Source organism: Haemaphysalis longicornis, unplaced genomic scaffold (assembly GCF_048455015.1).
Source record: "Haemaphysalis longicornis isolate Haplotype H1 unplaced genomic scaffold, Haemaphysalis longicornis Haplotype H1 scaffold_13, whole genome shotgun sequence".
NCBI classification, from domain to species: Eukaryota; Metazoa; Arthropoda; class Arachnida; order Ixodida; family Ixodidae; genus Haemaphysalis; species Haemaphysalis longicornis.
The window spans coordinates 62,312,283-62,335,307 of NW_027526233.1; the positions used below are offsets into that span (position 1 = coordinate 62,312,283).

General features: G+C 44.1%; 1 protein-coding gene across 1 annotated transcript in view; it reads left to right on the forward strand.

Moving 5' to 3' along the window:
- Positions 1-23,025, forward strand: part of LOC144164071 (caspase-3-like) — a 90,266-nt gene that overhangs the window by 46,739 nt on the left and 20,502 nt on the right. The window contains exons 3-4 of the mRNA XM_077694645.1: positions 5,707-5,763; positions 13,610-13,650. Coding sequence (XP_077550771.1) covers positions 5,707-5,763; positions 13,610-13,650 — 98 coding nt within the window. The remainder of the gene's footprint in view (positions 1-5,706; positions 5,764-13,609; positions 13,651-23,025) is intronic.

Here is a 23,025-nt window from a genome sequence, read left to right on the forward strand (position 1 = left end):
CTTATTTCTATATATATATATATATATATATACATATATATATATATATATATATATATATATATATATATATATACATATATATATATATATATATATATATATATATATTTGTGTGTGTGTATATAGCGGATTAGATTGGGAAATGATGTGCTCGTTGCTTAATGACAGAATTAAGGGACGAGAAACCCAAGGAAAATAAAGGGGAAATTGTGGTAGCTCAGATATATTTTTGAAAGAACGTGGAGTAAAAATGCCCGCACTGTGGTATCCAAACCAAGGACCTTCAGAATACACGACCGATGCCATGAACACTACGCTACCGGCGGGGCTATTCTCCCCTCCACTTTCTTGAGTATTTATCTCAAGGTAATTATTTCCTTACCTTGGGGGTGGTAGTCAGCGCCACTCCGACTGCTGGAGGTGAAAAAGACCTCCTTTTGAAGCGCCGCGCAGTGACTGGTGCATCTACGACATGTCGGGAGCTGTCGACCAGCGCTGAACCCTGATGAGCTACCTATAACACTAAGACTGCTAGAAAAGAGACCCTCGCTATGAATATAGCGAATTAGAAATGCGACTCTCGTTGAATGACGACACGAAAAAAGGGTTGCCCGTGAAGAAAGCCGAGAAAAGCAAAGGGGAAAATGTGGTAAGTCAATTACATTTGTAAAAGAAAGTAAAGAAAAAGCGCCTGCCGTGTGTGATCCGAAACCACCACCTCCAGAATACGCGTGTGATGCGATGACCACTACGCTGCCGGTGGTGCGGTTATCCCCTAATTCTTTCAATTTGCTTGTGTATTTATCCCTAGAGAATTATTTCGGGGCTTTAGGGTTTATTGAATGTCTTGGTTTACGGCTTCTTCATTGGTTCCGCCTTTTCTGGCAGGTTGTTTTCGCTTCTTTGGATTGAAATGCACAGAAGCCCTTCTTTATTTACACACTTTTGTTAATATTGCTGTGTGTGGGTGCGCGGTGGCTGAGAGACGCACACTTCCTGCAGGTATTCCTTTTGCTGTACGGCGCGTTGTATATTGAGATGTATTATCTGCGCTCCCAATCCTGCACTACGTTCCTTTACTTTCTCCTTGTTTCTTGAGGTACTTTCTTTTTGTACGTTTTAGAAATCATGTGTCCACGTGCTCGAAGCCCTCGTGTCTGCAGCTCATGTCTGAAGTGAGAAAGAATATCCGTGTAGCCATTCAGTGTGTGGGGAGACTTGTCCGTCTCTTGGCTCTCTTTGAAATGGTCCGGAGGGTGTGTACTTTAGGCAGCGGGGGGTGCCGCCTAATTTCCGTGGAGAGACGCGTGTCCAGGGGTCCAAACGATATGGATGTCGCCAAGCTGCCGGATGGTAATCTTGAGGACGAATGGTATATACGGCCGAGCTGCTAGTTGCGTCATGCTACTTGGGATTCTCTAATTATTGTAACGTATTCGCTGTTTGTCGTGGCTGCTAGGCCGATGGTGATTTCCTCAGCGGCGCTTGTAGAGGTGGTGCATATCGTGGCGGCTGTGACTTCGGCTTCCTGGTGGCCCATAAGCGTGGCAGCGTGCGCGGGTTAGCGGGTGTAGAGTGCGGTGTCCGTGTAACGTGTCGTAGGGTTCCCTGCATGCTTCTTCGTAACCGCATCGACCCGTGCTTTGCGGCTTGCTTCCTTGTAAAGGGGGTGCATATTCCGCGGCATGGGAGCTACACGAATGTATTGACGGATGGGGATGAGGTCATGTTGGGGCTTGTTTCTTCTGGTGGTTATGTGTATCTAGGCGTGTAAGGGTGTTTTGTGCGGTAGGTGTTACCTTGATACGGGTGGTTCGGGAACAACGATGAGCTTCATGCAATTCTTCCAATTCATTGCGTACCTCTGGTTGGACCACCTTGACCGTGGATGTTGAGGGGAGCACACCTAGGACAATTTCGTATGCTTGGCGGATAAAAGTATTCAGTTCTTCGTTTTTTACCTATGTGAGAACCAGGTATGGTTTGCCGTAGTTTAGACGACTGATCAGTATTGCTTCCGTTATTCTGAGAGTGGCCTTCTCCTGAAGGGCGTAGCGGCGGTGGATAATGCGTCGCATGAGGTGCGTGGTTGTGTGAGGGTGCGTTTTAATACAGGTGAGGTATCAGAGCCGCTTCCATTTTCAGGTATGCTGAGACCGAGTATGCTGAGATGGTGGACCGTGGTTACGGCTAGGTTGTTGATCATTTGTTCGTGTTTTGTAAGTGCGGGCACAGAGAGTGAGGAGGAAGGATTTTTCTGCGGCGAATTCTAGTCCACGAGCTCGGACGTAGGTTTCAGTGGCGGTATGGCTTGCAGTACTGCGCCTTGTTGGGCGCCGATGCAGCCGGGTGGGAACTGAAAAGGTGATGCCGTCAGAATAAAGTGCATGGTGAAAATTGCGGATTGCTGCGAGAAGCGGCGGCAGATATTTCATAGCTAAGTTTAATAGTAGTGGGGAAACGATGGATCCTTGTGGAGTTCCTTTGGACACCATTGGAAATGGGTGGGAATAAAAATGCCCAATGCCTATCATTATCGCGCGGTTAGTGTAGAAAGCAGGCGATGTAGGAACATGTACGTTTGCCACAGTTCATACAGGCAAGATCTTGCAAGATAGAATTGTGTGTTGCGCTATGAAATACCCCTTTTATGTCTAGGGCTGGTATTTAGTTTTTTTATGAAATTTCAGGGTATCCAGAACGTCGTCTTTATTCTGAAGTAGGATTTCCTGCGGGGATAGGTCCGGGCGAAAGCCGTACATTGTATGTGGGAAGTAGCCGTTCTCTTGGATGTGGGGTTATAGTGTTTTGTGCACCATGCGCTCAAACAGTTTTCCGACATAGGAAGTGAGGGAGATGGAGCGGAGGTTCTTTGGAATGAACGATTTCTTAGGGTTGAGCATAAGGGTGATTTCGGCGGGCTTCCATTGTTGGGGGAGAGTTGCAGCCTGCAAATGGGAGTTAAAAATTGCAGTTTTTCAAGGGCGACATAATCAAGCTTGCGGGGGAGCTTCTCAGGCATACGGGCTTTTCCTGTGGGTGTGCTCCTACTACATGAAGACCCTCAGATGCAAGCCGTACTAAAAGATGTTCCACCCCACATTCCGCCGTGGCAAGACATCCAAATAATAGATCTCAAGCCACTATCGCGCAAGACAAACGTACAGAAATACGCCCAGCAGCGAAAATCAATAGCACATGCCCTTAACGCACATAAACCTGACCCGGAGGAGCTAAGCATCCATACAGACTGCTAATGGGACCCCGAGGCCCGAATCGCAGCTACGGCAGCGAGAAGAGAGGACAGTGCCCACCGCTCAGAAAGGTTCCTTCTAGAAGAGATCCCTCAACCACAGAACTCGAACCCCAAACCATTCACCTTAGCCTCCTCTGGGTGCTTGAATTCTTGTCTACAGATGGCACTAAGCAAGTACGACGGATCAGGGTTTTAACGGACAGTGCCACTGCACTCAAAAACCTAGTTGGACGCCCGCGAGTGACCTCTACGGATTATGCCATAAAGCAGACTTGCCGCGAACTACAACGGAACAGCAATATCAAGGTCCTCTGGGTACCCGGACACTCTGGCAACACGGGCAATGAGACTCTTCACAAGCTGGCCAGTGAGGCTCGCTCTTCCCACTACTCGCAGCTTGAGCTCACTCCTCTCAAAGCCCTAGTCATAGCCCTGAGGAGAAACGAAGAAGGAACAAGCTTCAAAGGTCCAAAGAGCTCCTGACCCACGTACCACCCCTTGAGGATCCCCTACCTAAGGGTCTTCCCCGGGGCACCCACGTGTTCGTGGTGAAAGGAAGAGGTGGCTTTGCCGTCACGGAGGACGTGGTGGCAAGGTTGAACCACGCACAGAAGTACTCCAAGCAGCCGAAACCGCAACCTTTCTCGCCGCCCCAGTGTAGTGTGTGCTTGGCCACCCAGCCGGCTAACATGCGTCACCTGGTGTGGGACTGTGAAGGACTGAAGGACGCATGTGAAGAACATTGCCCGTCATCTGTATCTACATACGACGTCTGGATCCGGCTAACACACGACCACAAGAGAATTATACTCTCACTGTGGACATTTGCGTGTGAAGCCTCCATAGCGCGACGCACGTAACCCCCTTACGTTTTCCCCCTCCAACCGCAACAGGCCTAGTGCCGCCGTATTCATAATAAATTTTACCACAACTTCCCTTTAAATACTCTTTTTTGGAAGCAGTACTTCAAAGACATTTTGTTGCTTTGCTCTCATGGTAAGAAAACCATTGAAACATTTATACCCGATTTTAACTATGCTCCTGGCGCTATGTCATTCTCGCATACTTAATCAACATTTACAATGAATTTTCATGACGTGCAGATAACAACTGATGGACACAGGCTGGCTACGTCGATGTACAGAGAACCCACCGACCGACCCCAATATTTCAATTTTCACAGCAGCCATGTGGAACGCTTCAAAACCGCCTTTATTTACAGTTAAGCCCTATGCTTCCGCAGAATGTGCTCTAACCAAAACGGGTTCGCTTCAAATTGTGGTCAGCTCCGCATGCACCTCGCACGACAACAATACTCACTACCACTCATTGACAGTCATTCAGGAAGGCATCAGAACAGGAGCGTTCTAAATTTATTTGTGGCAATAAAACCTCCACTTCGACGTTACAAACCAATCTGATTTTGACATATTCGGCATCTGGCGCGAACGTCAATGAAATTTTAAGGAGAAACCGCAACACCTTGTTCCACAGTGAAAGAATGAAGCACGTAATCCCAGGCCCACCACTCGAGGTGTATCGCCACCAAGACACATCACAGACATAGTAAAATCATCTTGATCAAAACAAATTAGTTTTTCAGGTTCCACACCATGTTGAAAACCCCGGTGAAAACTATGTCTGACGACAAGGAAAGAAGCGCTAAGAGCCTGGAATCTGACTGTTCCATGCAGACCACGGGCAACATTAATTTACATGTGCTCTCCTTCACTTTGTGGGCGATGTATATTTATTAGAAGTGTATGTGACGCTTGAAGGTGTTAGCCCAGATAGTTGAATTGGTAAGGCATTTGAGAACAAATCGAAAGGCGTGGGTTGGGTCCCACTCTGGGGGCGTGTTTTTCTTTCTTACTTTTTTCTTACATAAATTTAAAAATGTTAACTTTACTAACCATAGTAACAAAAGAGCCTGACAACACCCCTATGCCCCCTTTGGCATTGTCGACTACCCATCTATCTTTCTGTATTTCCTCAACGAGTCCATCATTTCCTAACAATATATATATATCTCATAAATTACAAATTTTTGCGGCATAGTGCGTGTGTGCGTTTGTGGTGTGTCTATCTTGCAGTTCCTCTTGCTTGCACGTTAGCGCACGAAACAATTGAAAATTAAAAACTAGAGGTATAAATTTACGAATTTTCATATTTTATAACTTGAAAAGCGTGCTTGATATATAATTTGTGCACCCGCCCGGCTTCCAGGTACACTTAAGTGTGGGGTATAAATTTTGGGTCTCCTAACTGCGCGAACGTCCTTTAAAAGGCGAAAACAACTTGACGCACTAAAATATATATCTATCAATATATAAAGGCAAGCAAACTGTTTATGTTTTGGTGGTCAAAATATAAGTTCGGAGATATCAAACGTCACTTTTGTTCACTTACTTTCGAAGTGTTGATGTCCTTAGTGTTGCGTTTTTCAGGTGCTCAAGAACCTCTGCAGTCCAGAAATAACTCTACAGGGCTATTTCAGCTGCTAGGTGAGTTTATGAATAATTGATCCCACCCATTACTTGAAATTCTTTCATGCTCATAGGAAGGGTACTGAAATAAAAAGGTTATCAGGTACAGCCGCCGCCTTTCTAACTGATATATAAAAAGACACTAAAAAGTTTGGAATACGTAAGTCAGAAGCACATTTACTGGAGACCAGCAGTTTTTGGTGTACATATTCGGTATATTGATCCAATATTGTATGTCAGATAACCAGGACAACACCTGCAACCGGATCTTCGAGTTTCGCAGCAGAGCTATCCGTCGTTTTTGCGATGTTTCTGAGCATAACATCGACACAAATTCCACGATCAAGACCTGATACCAATCGAACGCGGCAATGGTGGCCGAATTGTTTATTTAAATCCCGCGTGCAAGGTTCTCTCCACCGTAGCTACTTGGTATTTTTTTTCATTAGGTTCCCTTCAATATAGTAACTTCTCATACTTTTAGCAGTACATATATTTATATAAATTTCTTTTTACCCAAAGCTGAACCGCGCGATATCGCCCTTGAGTACTTTTAAATATTTCTGAAATTCCGAAATTATGGCTCATAACTGCTTCATGGCTCATCTAAACAGATTTGTACAAAGATGAACGCAATAATAAAAAATTTCCCAATCATAAGGCTATCTTCTTCGAAGCCGATGAGAGCGATATTTTACCTGAAAGATTCCATGAAATCTTTCGACATCATACCTAAGTTAGAACAGATGTTTGAGGTATTTCGGCTAAGCAAGCAAGTTTTTCCGCGCTCCTTGGTTAAATTCATTTTATCATACCGTGAACTGCGCCAATAATTTGCTGATCTCAATTATTATCGCTTTGATACCTTCCCCGTTGTTTCCAGCACCCCGAAAGGAAGCGTACTCAGGTAGCTACTCTGATTTCTGTCTATATAAAAGATGTAACAATTTATTAACTAGGACGTAAATATTCGCCTAGTTGAAGACGTTTGCTTGCTGTTTAAGATTTTTGTAAATATAACTATAAGGTCTCTCTAACCGAGAGTCTCGATGACGTGCTTCCAAGGCGCAATTTATGTGGCATGACGCCTAATCCCGAACAAACAGTGTTTTTGCTTACGACCAACACAAATATCCTCTCGAGATTCAGTACACTATTAGTATGCACCTGGTAATAAAACCACCTTGATTTTCCTTCGGTAACTACCTAATGGGAGTCTGTACCACGGGGGGCGGTGCCAGAGAAGTACAACAACACTGGGGAGGCTCCCTGGGACACAAACAGCACTTCCTCATTAGACAAATATTTGGCAACCGAGGTTGAGTACAGCTGGCAACTCCTAATGATTTTACAATGGCACTATCGGCCAACCACTGTTTTACACCACCCTGTTCCAAGCAGGTGCATCGCCCCTACCCAAGGCGGCGGGAAGGCAAGCAATATATCAGAAGGTTTAAGGACCTCTGTGTCCGCGTAAGCCGCCAATAGGAATTGTTGCTCACACACTTTAGAGAGAAGCCACTTCATTTGTTATTTTGCATAAATTATCTGATATTCACATCTTCAACAGCCTATTTGATGACAAGAATATGATATTCTTTAGGACATAAAAGGGTTAAGTCAGCTAAGAAGGGTTTTGGAAGGATTTGTGGTGCTCCCTTGTGGAGATATTTTCTTTTATCGGGAGCCTTCTGAAACACATAACTCAGGCCTAGGGTTCTTGGTTCATTGGAGTATAGCGGGAATGTGCAAAATTTTGCAGCATTGATGAGCAGGACTTACCTCTCGTTATTACACTAAACAAAACGAAGAAGTTACATGTGGTGCAGGCTTATGCTCCTACATCCGCGTATTTTATGAAGACATTGAATTGGCAAAATAATAGCAAAAAATGCCGATGCTCTAATTATGGGCGATTTCAATGCGAAAATTAGGGTAAAGCATCCAGGGGAGCATGGGGTAGAGAAATGTCGCTTACGCTCCGGAAACAGCCGCGCGGAAACGCTGGTTGGCGTTGCCGAAAGGAATAGGATCCGAATAATAATTACATTCTCCGCAATACAAAGAACAGGAAATGTACTTGGAAAGGCCGAAATGGTGAAACCAAAAACGAAATCGATATCATTCTAACTGGCACTCCAATCATGGTAGATTATGTACAGGTAATTGGCATGGTTAAAACAAGTGCTCACAGAATGGTCACAAGTAGTATCCGCCTGTAGTTCGACAGGAATGAATAAGGATGGTAAAGCGGAGGACGCCTAACGTTCCCGTGATTGGAAGAAAAGTGGAGTAATTCAGATTCTTACTTGATGACAAATGCTGTGTATAGAAAGAAATCAACGATCTGGACATTGCCACTTCTCGTTTCACTAGATGTGCTTGTTCAGACAGTAATACCCGTAGGAGGAAAGTAGCCTCAGGTATAGGGATCGAAGTTCTCACATAAATCCCGGGATCTTATTAACAAGCGAAGAAAAATGTTAGACTGCCATGCGTAGGACCGAATAGAAATGGCAGAGTTGTCCAAATTGATCAAAAAGAGGAAGCATGCAGGCATCCCTGCGTATAATGTTGCAAAAGTTGAAGCAACGTTGAAACAAGGGGGAAGTTTACCATCACCTAGAAGGAGGCCCACTATTGGAAAAAAAAGGATGTACGCACTCCATGACTACATTGGCAACATAACGAACAAAATGGATGATATGCTCAACATAGCCAAAGATTTCTACACAATGCTGTTTGCTTCTACCTCTTACTGCGAGCCAAGTTTCCCCATAACTTGCGTCGGTCAAGTTTTGCCTGTTACCACAGATAAGGTCGCAATGGCGCTCCAATCAATAAAGAAAGGCATAGCTGTAGGAGATGAAGGCATTACAACTGATATATTATGCCACGGAGGCAAGATTGTGCTAGCGAAACTTGCAGCCCTATTGTCGCGGTGCTCGAGGACCTCTCACTTGGTTTCAAACGCGTGCAAAAATGCGAACTTACTTCTGCATGCGAAAGGGGATTCCAAGAGCTTAACAAGAACATGCCCATTAGCCTGCTATCCGTTACCTACAGACTGTTTACAAAGCTATTTCTCAATAGCATAACTGCCACTGCGGACTTCCAACAGCAACGAGAACAGGTCAGTTTCAGAAAATTTTTGTCAACATTAGACCACATTCCCGCTATTACCCAGCCAATCGAAAAGTGTTGGGAGTATAATGCTCCACTGCGTATGGCATTCATAGATTATTAAAAAGCATTTGACTCATTGCCCCCAATAGCCGTACTAATGGCGTTACGTGAACACGGATTAGACGAGCCCTACATTGCGCCCTTCAAAGATATATAAAACTGGTGCACGGGAACTTTACAGCTTCATCAGAGCTTGTAACTTTCCTATAGAAAAGGGAGTTCTTCAAGAAGACAAAATATCCCCTCAATTTTTCGCAGCCTGGCTGGAGAATGTGTTAATGGGGTATACCGCATCCACTTAAGGCTTCAAGACGACATTGTTTTGTTTACTTAAAGCTGTACGGATTTGAAGCGCATGCTCTGCCAATTGTGCTCCGAAAGTATGAGGCTAGGCCTAAAAGGCAACACAAGTAAATCGGAGGTAATGTAGAATCCACATACAACACGAAATGTTAAGGCAGTTAACGACGTCTTGGACACAGTACGCCAGAATGTGTGCCTTGGGCATATCATATCTGTTGATCCAAACCATGGGGCGGAAAGTACCCACAGAATTGCCATAGTATGGGCTGCTTTCTGTAAGAATTCTGATATCCAAACTAGCAGACTTACGCTGTCCTTCAAAAAAGCTTGTCTTTATTCAGTGCATTCTCTCAGTAATGATGTACGGGGCAGAAATATGGGATCCCACTAAACAAATTGAAAAGAAACTTAGATTGACAATGGGTTATGGGAAGAGATTGCTAGAGGTCACACTAAGGAATAGAAAACCAGTAGCGTGGATTAGGGAACAGACTAGGATGGAGTACATTCCAGTTCAAATTAAGAGAAGAAAATGAGCATGGTTGGGTCACATATTGCGTATGACGGACAACAGGCGAACCAACCGTTCACAGATCGGCTTCAAATAAACCGCAAACGAAATAGGGGTCGCCCGTAGACAAGATGGCGAGACGAGTTGGTAAAATTCCAGAGGAAAACAGGGTCTTAACTCGCACTCCATAGGCGTGATTGGAGATTTTTGGGAGAGGCTCTTGTGCTGCAGTGGACAGAACGAGGATGATGAATATGCTGATGATGTTAGGTTCCTGACCACATATCCTATTCTGCTCATGCGGGTAATACTTGCGCTTCGGCTAGAAAAATTTTGGACTTCTCGAAAATGTTTACCCGGAGCCAAACATTAAATGGTTGGCTGCTAAATTAATCCGATCTCGCCTGAGTACGCGTCAGTGGTTTGGGACACGTATAAAACATGATATTCGCACGTTCGAGAAAATCGGAGGCAAATTGTTCACTTAATTTATAGCCACACCTAAAACATAATTTTCCTGCAATGAGCATGCAGAATAACGTAACCTGAACGCAACCTAGAAGAACCAACCGATCAAACAATTTTCCCGATATTTGCATCCGCAAACTGCCCCTTGACCCATCGATATATCTTGCCCCTCTTTCCTTCAGATCTACAAGGCAATATACCTGCTCCTAATATTTACCCCTTTGTTCGCCCGCGCAAACAGAGGAAAACAAACATCCTCCTGCCACATCATCCCTACAACTCTGTTGACTTCGCTAAATCTCGAAGTTACGATTCAGAATCCCTTTCGCAAGTAGTAATTCCTTGTGTTTATCTTTGGGTGATTTTTGAGATCCAGCCTACATATTTAATTTCGCCAGAAGCACAAATTATTAACCTTACTATTCCTCCTTGCACCTAATTGTGGCCAGCGGGATTGTTTAAATACACAAATTTATGCAAGAATGTCTCAAACGGGAACTTTCTGGCAGGAATTCCAGACGAAGAACCTTCAATCCCCCTAGGATTGAGGAACGCGTAACCCAGTTCCGCTTATCATGTTAGGAACCGTTACCCATGCAGGATATACAACTACAAAGGGGAATATTGCGAACTCAAAATTGGAGTATTTATATTTTAGTATTGTTTCGCTTCCGTGCTAGCCAGTGTTTTTATAATATTGTCCCAAAGGATCGCGAATGACTTCTCTACACTAAGGATTTCATAAGGGACAGCGAAAAGAATGACAAAATTAGTTACTTAGCGTCTTCAATGCTATTTTCCTTACTTGTTTAACAAAAGTATGCTCAAAATACTTGTTTACCCTTACTTGATTGATATTTTGTGGTCTTTTTTAGACAATATCTTAGGTTACACAGGGCGTTGAAGCGAACTACTCTGTTAAATACACACTCTTATGAACGCGCGCACATAACAAGATTTAGTAATAACAAATAGGCATCATAAAAATGTTTTGCAGAAAACACTTCTGCATTAGCACTGAAAATTTGTATAAAGTTCGCATTTTGGGGTCATTGTTGTTTACACTAAGACCCGAGTAGACAATCACCGGCGTTCTGATGTTATAAATACAGGGCATTTTGCCTGTACGAAAGCATCCACCATCTTGTTATATTGGAAAAGCCTCGAATGTCAGTTTGACCTGGGGAATTTAGAGGGGAACGAGCGGTGCGCTATCCAATTGCTTTTGCAAGCAAAAAACTCCTTTGTAGGTAGCGTATCAAACACCGAAATGGTTACATAACAGTAATTGGTATCCATAACATTACATGTTCACGTTAAAAACCGACTAGCAATAAACGTGGGATTTTTTCTACTGGTTTTTGATTGCTTACTGCTTAAGTATTTTTTGCAGCTTTGGGGCTTTTTCTACAGCTTTCTACCCTTCCGCAACACTACCGAGCTATCCAAAATCAGACAGGCGATACGTTCTTCGAACGTCGCGGATAGTTGTTCAATTTATATTTATTATTCTGTGCATGTGTGTCCTGGCTAGGCAAGGAATACTAGGTGACAAGCCTAGGGATAACGAAACCCGTGCGTGCATTAGGGAACAGATTATTGTGTAGTGCACTCTAGCTTGAACTCATCGAAGAAAACGGGCATGTACGGCACACTGCAAGCTTAAGATAAACAGCAGGAGGAGCAGTCGTTTAACGGAGTGGCTTCCCGAGGACTGTCAATGCAATAGGTGTCAGCGAAGTACTCGATGGACAGATGAACTACCGAAATTCGGTAGCAAAGGGAGAACTGAGCTATCACACGATGGTTGTGTTGGTGATGGTTGGCCGAGGTCTTCCTCCGGCAGATGACACAACCAGCCTGATTAGAAATATAATGATGATGATGTGTTGTTACAGAAAAGGCATTATGACAGCTTTTAATCAGATGAAAAGAGTATCCTTTCCTTCGAACTGAAAGCTTCTCACGACATCATGATCACGGACACGCACTTATTGCTTGTTTGAAGAGCTTGTTTGGGCCTTTTTTCCGCCTTCCTTCCTTGTGTGCTCTCTGATATCGGCTATCGCTTACGCCACACAAGAGGTATATTGACAAAACCCACAGACCGTCAACCACTAACAACGAGTGCGGTTTCAAAAAGCTGTGTAATCTCACAGAGCTGACGAAAGACGGTCCTGAACACGTCAGAACAGAGAAAAAAGTCCGACAGTATTTTCTTGTGGTAACAGTAGGCTCTAGGCATAGTTTTGATGCATACTATAAACACTTACATAAATATTTGAGCTTACTTAGAGACGAACAGAAGAGATAACTGATTAACAGCCGCATTTGGTCGTGGCTGCGGCTGCTTTGTCCTCCATATCCTATTTAGCGTCGCCATTTCAGGTTGGTCCAAGACCTCCATGTCGGACGCAAGTTTCAGAAAACTCGAAAATTATTATTTTTACATTTATGTTTCTCTTACACAAAATATTTCCACAATAACCAATTTCTGGTGAAGTTTATGGTGGAGCGATAAACGATTTACTCATGAATATTTCTTGGAAATGTTCAGTTATCCCTTGTACTCCCTGTATGTTCGCAAACTTGTTAAAGGCAGTGAAGGGTCCATGCGAAACAAGAATACAATATGGGCACATCGGAAATGAAAATGTGTTGTAGGCCAGAGAACTCAAAGAAAGCAAAAATACAAACCACGTTTGAAACAACACTATGTATCGACGTTACAGCAGTTTTTACGACTAGTTTGAAGGAGAATGAGTACGTATATACCAGATATTACAGGTTTCGTTTCAAGCCCATTAACCCCCTCTTGATATTTAGTAAAGGGAATGTTTCGAATACTGCTTTGAAACCTGGGCCCATACAAATTATTACAGTATGGTTGACCTAACGTTTCAAAGTAACATGTAATTGATACTGCTTCTCAGAAGGTAATGCCGAGATCTGCCGAGTGTGCAATGCTATAAAAGTGCTTTAGAGATGACCCTACACTCAACGTTCGCTTAGCCTTAACAGTTTGGCAGTGAATGATGAAGAGTTAAAGAGATGCAGCTGAAGCCGCTAAATAGCCTGGAGTTAAAGCCGATACGTCACAGGCAATTCTATTATTTTGGAGGATTTTCACGGCCTCATATGTTTATATGTAAACTAAATTTATCGAACTTGCTTTTCGTGTTTCCTAAACAACGCACTGTTGTACAAAATGTTGGAAAAATGGTGCTAAAATTGCCTAGGTATACTTTTCATTTTGCTAAACTAGTATTCAGCAGGTGAAATGTTCATTTGGCTCATCCGTCATCACTGTTACGGAAAATAAGTGATCCATGCCATGCTAGTCTTTTCCTTCGGAGTGATTCATATTCTGTCTAAAACAATGAACTTAATTTCCAGACACCACAGGATACAAACAGTCTCTTCGTTGTACTGATGAGGTAAGACTTTTTTAATCTGCTCGTACTGCAGCCGCATCAAAATTCAGAAGTCGGTGCGGCTAGCACACACACACATGCACAACCACACACACACACATCGATATACAAATATATATATATATATATATATATATATCGAATCAAGCGAATCAGAATAGGAAACGAGGGACTCGTTGAAATAACACAGAAATAAGAGTTGGTAGTCAAGAAAGCCTCGGAAAGCAAAGGGGATGAATGTGGTAGATCATCAAACAGCTAATGAATTTCGAAAGAAAGAACGTGTAGAAAAAATGCCCGCCATGTGGGATCCCAACAAACAACCTCCAGAATTTCGGTCTGGTGCGATGCCCACTACGCTACCGATTGGGCGATTTTCCCTTCCACGTTTTGGGTTTTTATATTCGGTATTTTTTTTTGTTTCCTGTGCTTGGGGGTGGTAGCCAGCGCCACTCGGACTACTCGGTGTGAAGGGGACTTTCTTTTTAACCCCCGGGACGTGACTCGAGTGTCTACGACATGTCAAGAGGAGTCCGTGGGTTCGGATCCCACCGGGCGGGCATTTTTTCTCCACTTACTGTCAAAATTCTTTAACTGGTTCAATGACCTACCAGATGCTTCTCTTTGCTTTCCGAGGTTTTCTTGACGGCCAACTGTGATTTCTATATATATTTATATATATATATATATATATATATATATATATATATATATATATATATATATATATATAAATATAAATATATCTACATATATATTTGTAGAACAGAGACGTACGGGACGAGAGATTCCGTAAGGACACATATCAAAGTTCAAAGTTGCAGTCCTTATTGCCAGGGCTGTTTGGCGTTTTAACAGTGTTTTATAGTGCCGAATGAGGTATGATTGCCTTTTTTTTTATGCAGGAATACATAATTGAAAAGTCAAGTCCAGAAAAAATGCGCCGTTTTTTCCGGAACCGGGAAACGAACCCACAACCTCCGCATAACGCGTGCGGTGCTCTACCATAGAGCTAGTTCTGCGGCGACTCCTCTCTCGACTATAGCGCAGGGTTTTGTATTTACGACTGCTCAGAGCCCGGTCAACTAGCGCCGCCCCTCCACCACCGCGGGAAGATGTAGAACGTCTTTTCCCAGCGGCCGCACGTAAGACGTGGTCGGAAGTCGGGGATAGCCAAAGGCATTTCAGACTGCTGAGGCCAGAACCCTCGTAATGCACTTTGTAGAACAGACGTACGGGACGAGGGATTCCGTAAGGACACATATCGAAGTTGCAGTCCTGATTGCCAGTGCTGTTTGGCGTTTTAACAGTGTTCACTATAAAACCCTGTTGAAACTCCAAACAGCACTGGCAATAAGGACTGCAACTTTGATATATGTATATATTATATATATATAAATATATATATATATATATATATATATATATATAAATCAATATATATATATATATATATATATATATTTATATATATATATATATATATATATATATATATATATATATATATATATATAAATCTAGAGAAAGATAAAACTCACAGAGCGCGCAGAAATAGTATAAGTAAAGAGTCGGATACACAGCAAGAACAATAACACACAAGGTTTACTGACGTAGCGGCAATGGGACTTGCCTTCAGCAGAGTATAGTTACATGATTTTGGTGTCGCAAACATTTGGACCACATTTCTTATATAGCTTTGCAGAAAACTGTGAGAAGGAGCGGAAAATGTTTCGGAAGTGGAGAGTATGCATACAGTCGGGCTACGCCTATGTTACAACAACAACAAACCAAAAAAACGGGGGGGGGGGAGCGAGAGAGAGAAAGGGGTCGTGTTAACAAAGCCGCGTTCAAGGTTGCACCATGACGGGTCAACGTATGACGCGTGGGCTGCAAGTTCAGACACTGCAGGAAACTGGATAACCGCGGCTTCAAAGAAAGGGAAGAGTATACAGTAAGGTATCCAGTGGCTGGGGAGACTGGTTGGGGCGGAAGCGAAGATGGGTGTGCCCCCCGCGGATGAAGAGCATAGATACAGGGCACAAAATAGCATTTCACAGAACCTAGCAACTGAACAGGAAATAGGTAGGGTCACAAAGGATAGATCACAAAAGGGTTAAACATTCTTAAGTGGTGGTGGGAACGAGGCATCATTCCACAGGATAAATGGCATTGTTGAGCCGCATTAGGCTAATAGAGCTGCTGTATTAGGAGAATTTCTGCGAATTCTGATGGGAAACTCAAGGGTAGGATTAATGAACATAGCTATAAAAATAATGAAGCCGCCAATTTTAATCGAGTGATAAGCACGTCAGTTTTGCGTAACTTTCAATAATCCCAAGTGTGGCTCACCCAAACTTATAAATGTGATAAGATTCCCGAACCTCGCGGTCGTGGTGCGTTTTGTAGGCGGATTCTAAAATCGTTGCTTTAAGATGTTCAAATGCGTGCCCGGGACTGTTCACATATCTTGACAGGGGCAAATAAGGTCAGCTTTTTGCATGCGAGCGGTTATTATTCAACCGTATTCGGGAGGGCGTTTCAGTTTGGCCGATGTATTGTTGCCTACAAACAGTGTACTCTAGAAGATATACGACATTAGTGGAGTCACAGTTAAAGTTACCTTTTATATTTACGTAGTAGTGTGGACCCGTGCTGGTGGCGCGCTGTGTAGTGGTCATGTGTGGGCATACTTTACATCGGGGTTTATTATAGGGCATGCAGACAGTAGTTGCGGGTCGGTTGATACGAGATTTAGTAAGAAGGTCACCTAAATTCTTATTACGCCGGTAAACAACGCGTGGGGGTTCGAGGAATATGCTATTCAAGCGGTCACCTTGCATTAGGATATTGTGATGTTTTTTTAGTACGGTTGACACTCTTGGAGCGGAGGATGAGTGGGTTAGAACTACGTTAGTTTGCGGGTTCCCGTTCGGGGCTTTTTTCTTACAGATTTCGTTACGGTCTAATTGGTTGGCTCGCACAATAGCGTCGTCGATAACTTTTTCCGGGTATTTTTTATTCATGAGGGCGGTCTTGAGTTCTCGACAGTTTGAGTAAAAGTCGGCTTGGTTTGAGCAAATTCTCCTAAATCGGTGGGCTTGACTGTAAGGTATTGCTGTCTTGCAGTGTCTGACATGGCTGCTTCGGAAGTGCAAATACTGCCGCGTGTCTGTCGGTTTTCTATACAGTTTAGTTTGAAGCCGACCTTGGAAGGTAGTAACGGTGACGTCCAGAAAGTTTACACTGTGTTCCGAATAGGAATGAGCAAGGGAAATACTAGGATGGGCTAGGTTAAATGCCTCAATGAAGGTGAGGAGCTCCGCCTCACCGTGTTGCCAGATTATGAATATGTCATCAATATACCTTTTATAGTACATTGGCTTTAAATTTTGGGTGTCAAGAAAGTGTGATTCGAGGTGAGCCATAAAGATATTAGCGCAGTTAGGTCCGATTCGAGTTCCCATTGACGTTCCGCTGACTTGCACGTAATGAACTCCGTCGAACTCAAAATTGTTAAGTTCAAGAATAAGCCTAAGGAATGTTTGGAGAGCTGAAGAATCGATAGGTTTGTCGCACGATGACTGCTGATACGCAAGGGATACAGCGGCGATGCCATCTTCATGGGGGATGTTAGTATACAGTGACGCAACATCAAGGGTGACTAGAAGGCAGTTATCAGGAATTTCAATTTTTGAGATGTCTGAGAGAAAGTCATTGGTATCCTTAATGAAGGAGGGAAAGCTGGGCGGAATGTCGCAAATGAGATTATCCACATAGCGCGAGAGGTTTTCGGTAACAGTGCCAATGCCAGAAACAATGGGGCACCCTGGGTTGTTCACCTTGTGAATCTTTGGGAGAAGATAGAATTTACCGGCTACTGGGCTTAAGGGGATGAGGGAACGAGCCGTGGTTTCATTTATTGTTTTATTTTTAACAAGCTCAGCAAGTTTATCTTTGACAATTTGCTTATAGTCTTGAGTGGGATCATTGGGCAGTGCTTTATAGAACGTCGACACTGATAGGTGCTTATTGGCCTCGTTAACATAGTCGGTTTTCTCAAGGATTACGATTGCGCCTCCCTTGTAGGCAGGTTTAATAATTATGTCGGGACAGCTTGCGATTTCCTCTAGGGCTTTCTTTTCGTTGGTAGTCATGTTGTGGTGCAAAGAAATTTGTGTTTGGTATGCTTTTCGCACATCGCGTTGGACAGCTTTGATGTACATGTCGAGGCAACTATCACGCTGTGTGGGAGGGGTCCAGTGCTTATAGCTAGGTAGGGTTCTGCGTGCTTCTTCCGTCGCGGGGTGATCGTAGAAGTATTCTCGTGGCCGCATGTTTCTGGGGAAGTTATCTATGTCCTTAAAAAGTTGAAATTCATCAAAACCACCAGTAGCCAGCCAAAAATATAGGCCCTTTGACAAGACGTTCATCTGAGCTGGGGAGAGGGTTATACTTGAAAGGTTCAGTACATTCCCGGTAAGGTTTTCTTTTGTGACGCCAGGCGAGGGAAAATTATTAGTACAGGGGTTTAACTGAACTGATTGGGGTGCAGTAGTCGAAGCATTTATTACATTGTAGTGACATTATCGGTCGTAATGTCAGAGTAGGGGCAGTTACTAGTGCCGGAGCTTGTTAGGTTCTTACGCGTGTGGCCAGTGTTAAAAATATTATCTCGGTTAAACTTCCGGTCTTTTGTTCGGGATATGGCGGAAGCCGTCTTAGATTCGTAGTTGCTTAAAAGGTTCAACTCCCTTTTGCTTAGTTCCTGACTAAGTAGTTCCTCTTTCGGAGAGAATGGGCCGTAGTTTTGTACTTATTCAGGATTATTTCAGTTAATTGTAAAGATGCTTTATCAAGTACCTGTTTCCACTTATTCACGTTGGACGGGGAGAGTTCGGTAGTAGCAGGTTTTATTCTAATCCTAAGACCCCTGGGAGTGACCGCGACAGTCAAGTACTGTGCAAGAGAGGAAACGTGCAATTCGGAACGTATGCGCTTTTCGGTGATTTTTCTTAGCTTTAAAAACTGTCCTGAAACGGGGAAGAAGGCCGCGATATCTGTTTTTTTGTGTTGTAGCCAGTTGCTGCTATGCTGATTCTTTCGAAGGTTGTAAGGGCATCTGGCACGGAGGACTGGATTTTGGACCCCGGAATGTCCGGCGGACGCGCTGCTGTTGGTTTCCGTGGGTCGCTGTCGGCGGTCGCTGAAGATGCGGAGGTTCGGCGTGGCATGGTGTTGGTGCGGCGCTGGTCATGGAGCTTCGTAGTGTCGCCGCGAGCGTTCCCTCGGGGCGTTGTGACCGCTGCAGGTTTCCCAGCTGGGGTCGGCATGTCGCTGGTGCGACGCTCGTCCGTGGACTTCGGGGTTCGGGTGATGGCGCTCGCCAGGGGCGCCGTGGTTGCGGTGGATCTGGGGGGCGGTGGCGGTGGGCTGCTGGCACGACACTGCTCCGGGGTCCCCTTACACTGGATACAATTGGAGGCAGTGATGGAAAGTCGCTGTCATTTCGCAAGATGCCGGGGCAGCAACTGAGTCGGCGGTTCATGCAAAGTGGCGCCAGCCCAGAGGATTGCAGCGCTGTTGCATGAAGCAGAGTGCACGAATGTGGCTAGACAGCAAGGTCACACCCTCGAAGGTCGGGTGTAAGCCGTCCGCAGCGAGTACTTGGCAGGCTGGAAGGTTCTCAATGCCATGATCGACGAAGCGGACAAAGCGTGAGTGGCGGCAAAATTCGCGGAGAAGTGAGTTGAAACGGCGTGCCTTTTGGTTGCAGCAGTGAGCGAAGCGGGAGAGGCGGTAGTCGCGGCGGCGGTTAGCGGAGCGGCGAAGAATGAGACTGGCGTTAATAGTGGGAATGTTCGGTCAAAGGTCGGCTTCAAACTAAACTGTATAGAAAACCGAGAGACACGCGGCAGTATGTGCACCTCCGATGTGAGACACTGCAAGACAGCAATACCTTAAAGCCAAGCCCACCGATTTAGGACAATTTTCTCAAACCAAGACGACTTTGACTCAAACTGTCGAGAACTCAAGACCGCCCTCCTGAATAAAAAATACCCGGAAAAAGTTATCGACCAGGCTATTGTGCGAGCCAACCAATTAGACCGTAACGTAATCTGTAAGAAAAAATCCCCGAACGGGAACCCGCAAACTAACTTAGTTTTAACCCACTCATCCTCCGCTCCAAGGGTGTCAACCGTACTAAAAAAACATAACAATATCCTAAGGCAAAGTGACCGCATCAAAAGCATATTCCCCGAACCACCACGCGTTGTCTCCCGGCGTAGTAAGAATTTAGGTGCCTTTCTTACTAACTCTTGTATCAACCGACTAGGAACAACTGGCTACATGCCCTGTAATAAACCCCGATGTAAAGTATGCCCACACATTACCACTACACAGCGCGCCACCAGCACGGCTTCAGACTACTACGTAAATATAAAAGGTAACTTTAACTGTGACTCCGCTAGTGTCGTATATCTTCTAGAGTGCACTGTTTGCAGGCAACAATATATCGGCCAAACTGAAACGCCCTTCCGAATGCGGTTCAATAATTACCGCTCTCATGCAAAAAGCTGCCCTTAGTTGCCCCTGTCAAGACATGTGAACAGTCCCGGGCATGCATTTGAACATCTTAAAGCAACGATTTTAGAATCCGCCTACAAAACGCACCACGACCGCGAGGTTCGGGAATCTTATCTCATTTATAAGTTTGGGTCAGCCACACTTGGGATTAATGAAAGTTACGGAAAACTGACTTGCTTATCACTCGATTAAAATCGGCGGCTTCATACTTTTTATAACGATGTTTCTTAATCCTACCCTTGCGTTTCCCATCAGAATTTGCCGAAATTCTCCTAATACAGCAGCTTTATTAGCCTAATGCGGCTCAACGATGCCATTTGTCCTGGGGAAGGAGGCCTCGTTCCCACCACTACTTAAGAATGTTTTACCCTTTGTACTTCCCTTTACCCTTTTACTCGTCGTACTTGTACTTCTACCTTCACAAGTGGTATCACTAATCATCTTTCACCTTGGGACATGCGATTGTTTTCTGCTAAGTTTTGGTGTAACCGCCCCTATGTATTACCCCGCATAGGGTGTTTAAGGAAATAAAACGAAATATATATATATAGATATATATATATTGGCATGACTTGTCTCGAAGTCGAAACGTCGAAATAAACCCTCCGCTGTTGCTGTTACCGAGGTTCCTTACTTTATATTTATATTTATATGTATATATATATATATATATATATATATATATATATATATATATATATATATATATATATATATATATATATATTCATTTTATTTCCTTAAACACCCCATGCGGGGTAATACATAGGGGCGGGTACACAAAAACTTATCAGAAAACAATCGCATGTCCTAAGGTGAAAGATGATTAGTGATACCACTTGTGAAGGTAGTAGTACAAGTAATGGCAGGCACGTCGCCTGAAAGACCATTCCAAGTAACTGCTGTGTTAGGGAAAAATGATGTCGAAAAAGTAACGGTGCGTGCACGTGGGCGTGCGACTTGAAGGGAATGACCAGTTCGTTGAGAGATGTGTGCTGGGGGAACAAAATAAGGTGGCATGCGCATCGAGCTGTGAAAAAACGTACGACACAACGAAAGACTGGTGATACGGCGGCGAAGGGAAAGGAGGGGTAGTTGATTTTCTGTTTTTAGTGAAGATACGCTGATGTGATGAGAGAAAGAACTATGGATAAACCTAGCGGCACGGTTTTGAAGAGACTCAAGGGCATCTTCAGATAGGCTTTTTGCGGGCTCCAGATTGGAGAAGCATATTCAAGTTTTGTTCTGACAAGGCTTTTGTAAGCTAATAATTTTACATGTCTAGGTGCGTTACGTAGATGACGTCGCCAGAATCCCAATGTTTTATTTTCCGATCATATGACTTTCGTGATATGCAGACCCCATGAAAGATCGTTGCAGAATGTGACCCCCAGATATTTAAATGAATTAACTGTTTCAACTGGAACATTACTGATAGCATAAGAAAAAACAAGTGGAGAGCGGCGGCGTGTGAAGGATAAGCCTTAAAATTTGTGAGGGTTAAGTTCCATTAGCCAATCTTCGCACCATTGTTTTACATGGTTAGGATCACTTTGTAGAGCTAATTGATCAGAAGCGTTACAAACAGTGTGGTAAATAACACAATCATCGGCAAACATTCGGATTTTACAGGATACGTAAGTTGGGATATCTTTAATAAATATAAGGAATAAAAGCGGACCCAGAACTGACCCCTGCGGGACACCGGATGTTACCGGAAGGGAAGTAGATGTAGCATTGTTAACAAAGACAGCTTGAGTGCGTTTACTTAAAAATTCACGGATCGACTTTAGGACGTCGGGGTGTAGGTTTAACGAGGAAAGTTTCAACAGAAGGCGCTTATGGGGTACTTAATCAAACGCTTTCGCGAAGTCCTGAAAGATGGCATCAGTGTGCACGTTAGAATCCAAGTTAATATGCAAGTCGTGCGAAAACATGGCCAGTTGAGTCTCGCACGAGAAACTTTTGCGAAAGCCATGCTGCGCGGAATTGAAAAAGTTATTTGAATCTAGGAAGTCCGTGATCCTGGTGTAGATGGCATGTTCTGATTTCGAAACTCTGATAGATCAGTTACCTGAAACTTACATGCTGTTAGGTGACCTGAATGCACACAACTCACTATTGCTCTTCTCGAAGCGATGCGTGGGGCTGCCTTATTTAAAGGTTCTTAACATCATCGGGAGCATTCCTGTTTAACAAAAAACAGCCTACATACCATAACACAGCACACAGTACTTACTCAAACCTAGACTTAGCTATTGGCTCACCCGTTTTCTTCCCATCTCTCGGATTGGAAGCGGAGACCAACCCGTACGGTAGTGACCACTTCCCTACCTCACTATCATATAAGAGGCCGAAACAGTTCCCCTTGCCACAAAAAGTTCAATGAAGGGAGAGCTAATTGGTAAACATTCACAGAAACATCTAAACTGCACCACACATCCATAACACACCTACACGTACAGGAGGCAACGCAACTGGTCTCGGCGCACACTCTTGACGCCGCCTAAAAGTCGGTTCCCCAGGTCTCCGGTGCCCCGGGCATTCAAAGGAGGCCCTGGTGGAACCAGGACTCTAGGCAAGCAGAAGAGGCCCAAAAGAATTCGTGGGGTATCCTCCGTCGATACCCTACTTCAGATAACCGTATATCTTTCAAACGACCGAAGGCCCGGGGCAAGCGCGTGCACCGTGAGGCAAAGAGAGGGAGTTGGCGTACCTTCCTCATATTCATAAACTCGTACACTGACACACACAAAGTCTGGACACGAATACGTAAACTTAAGGAGCAAA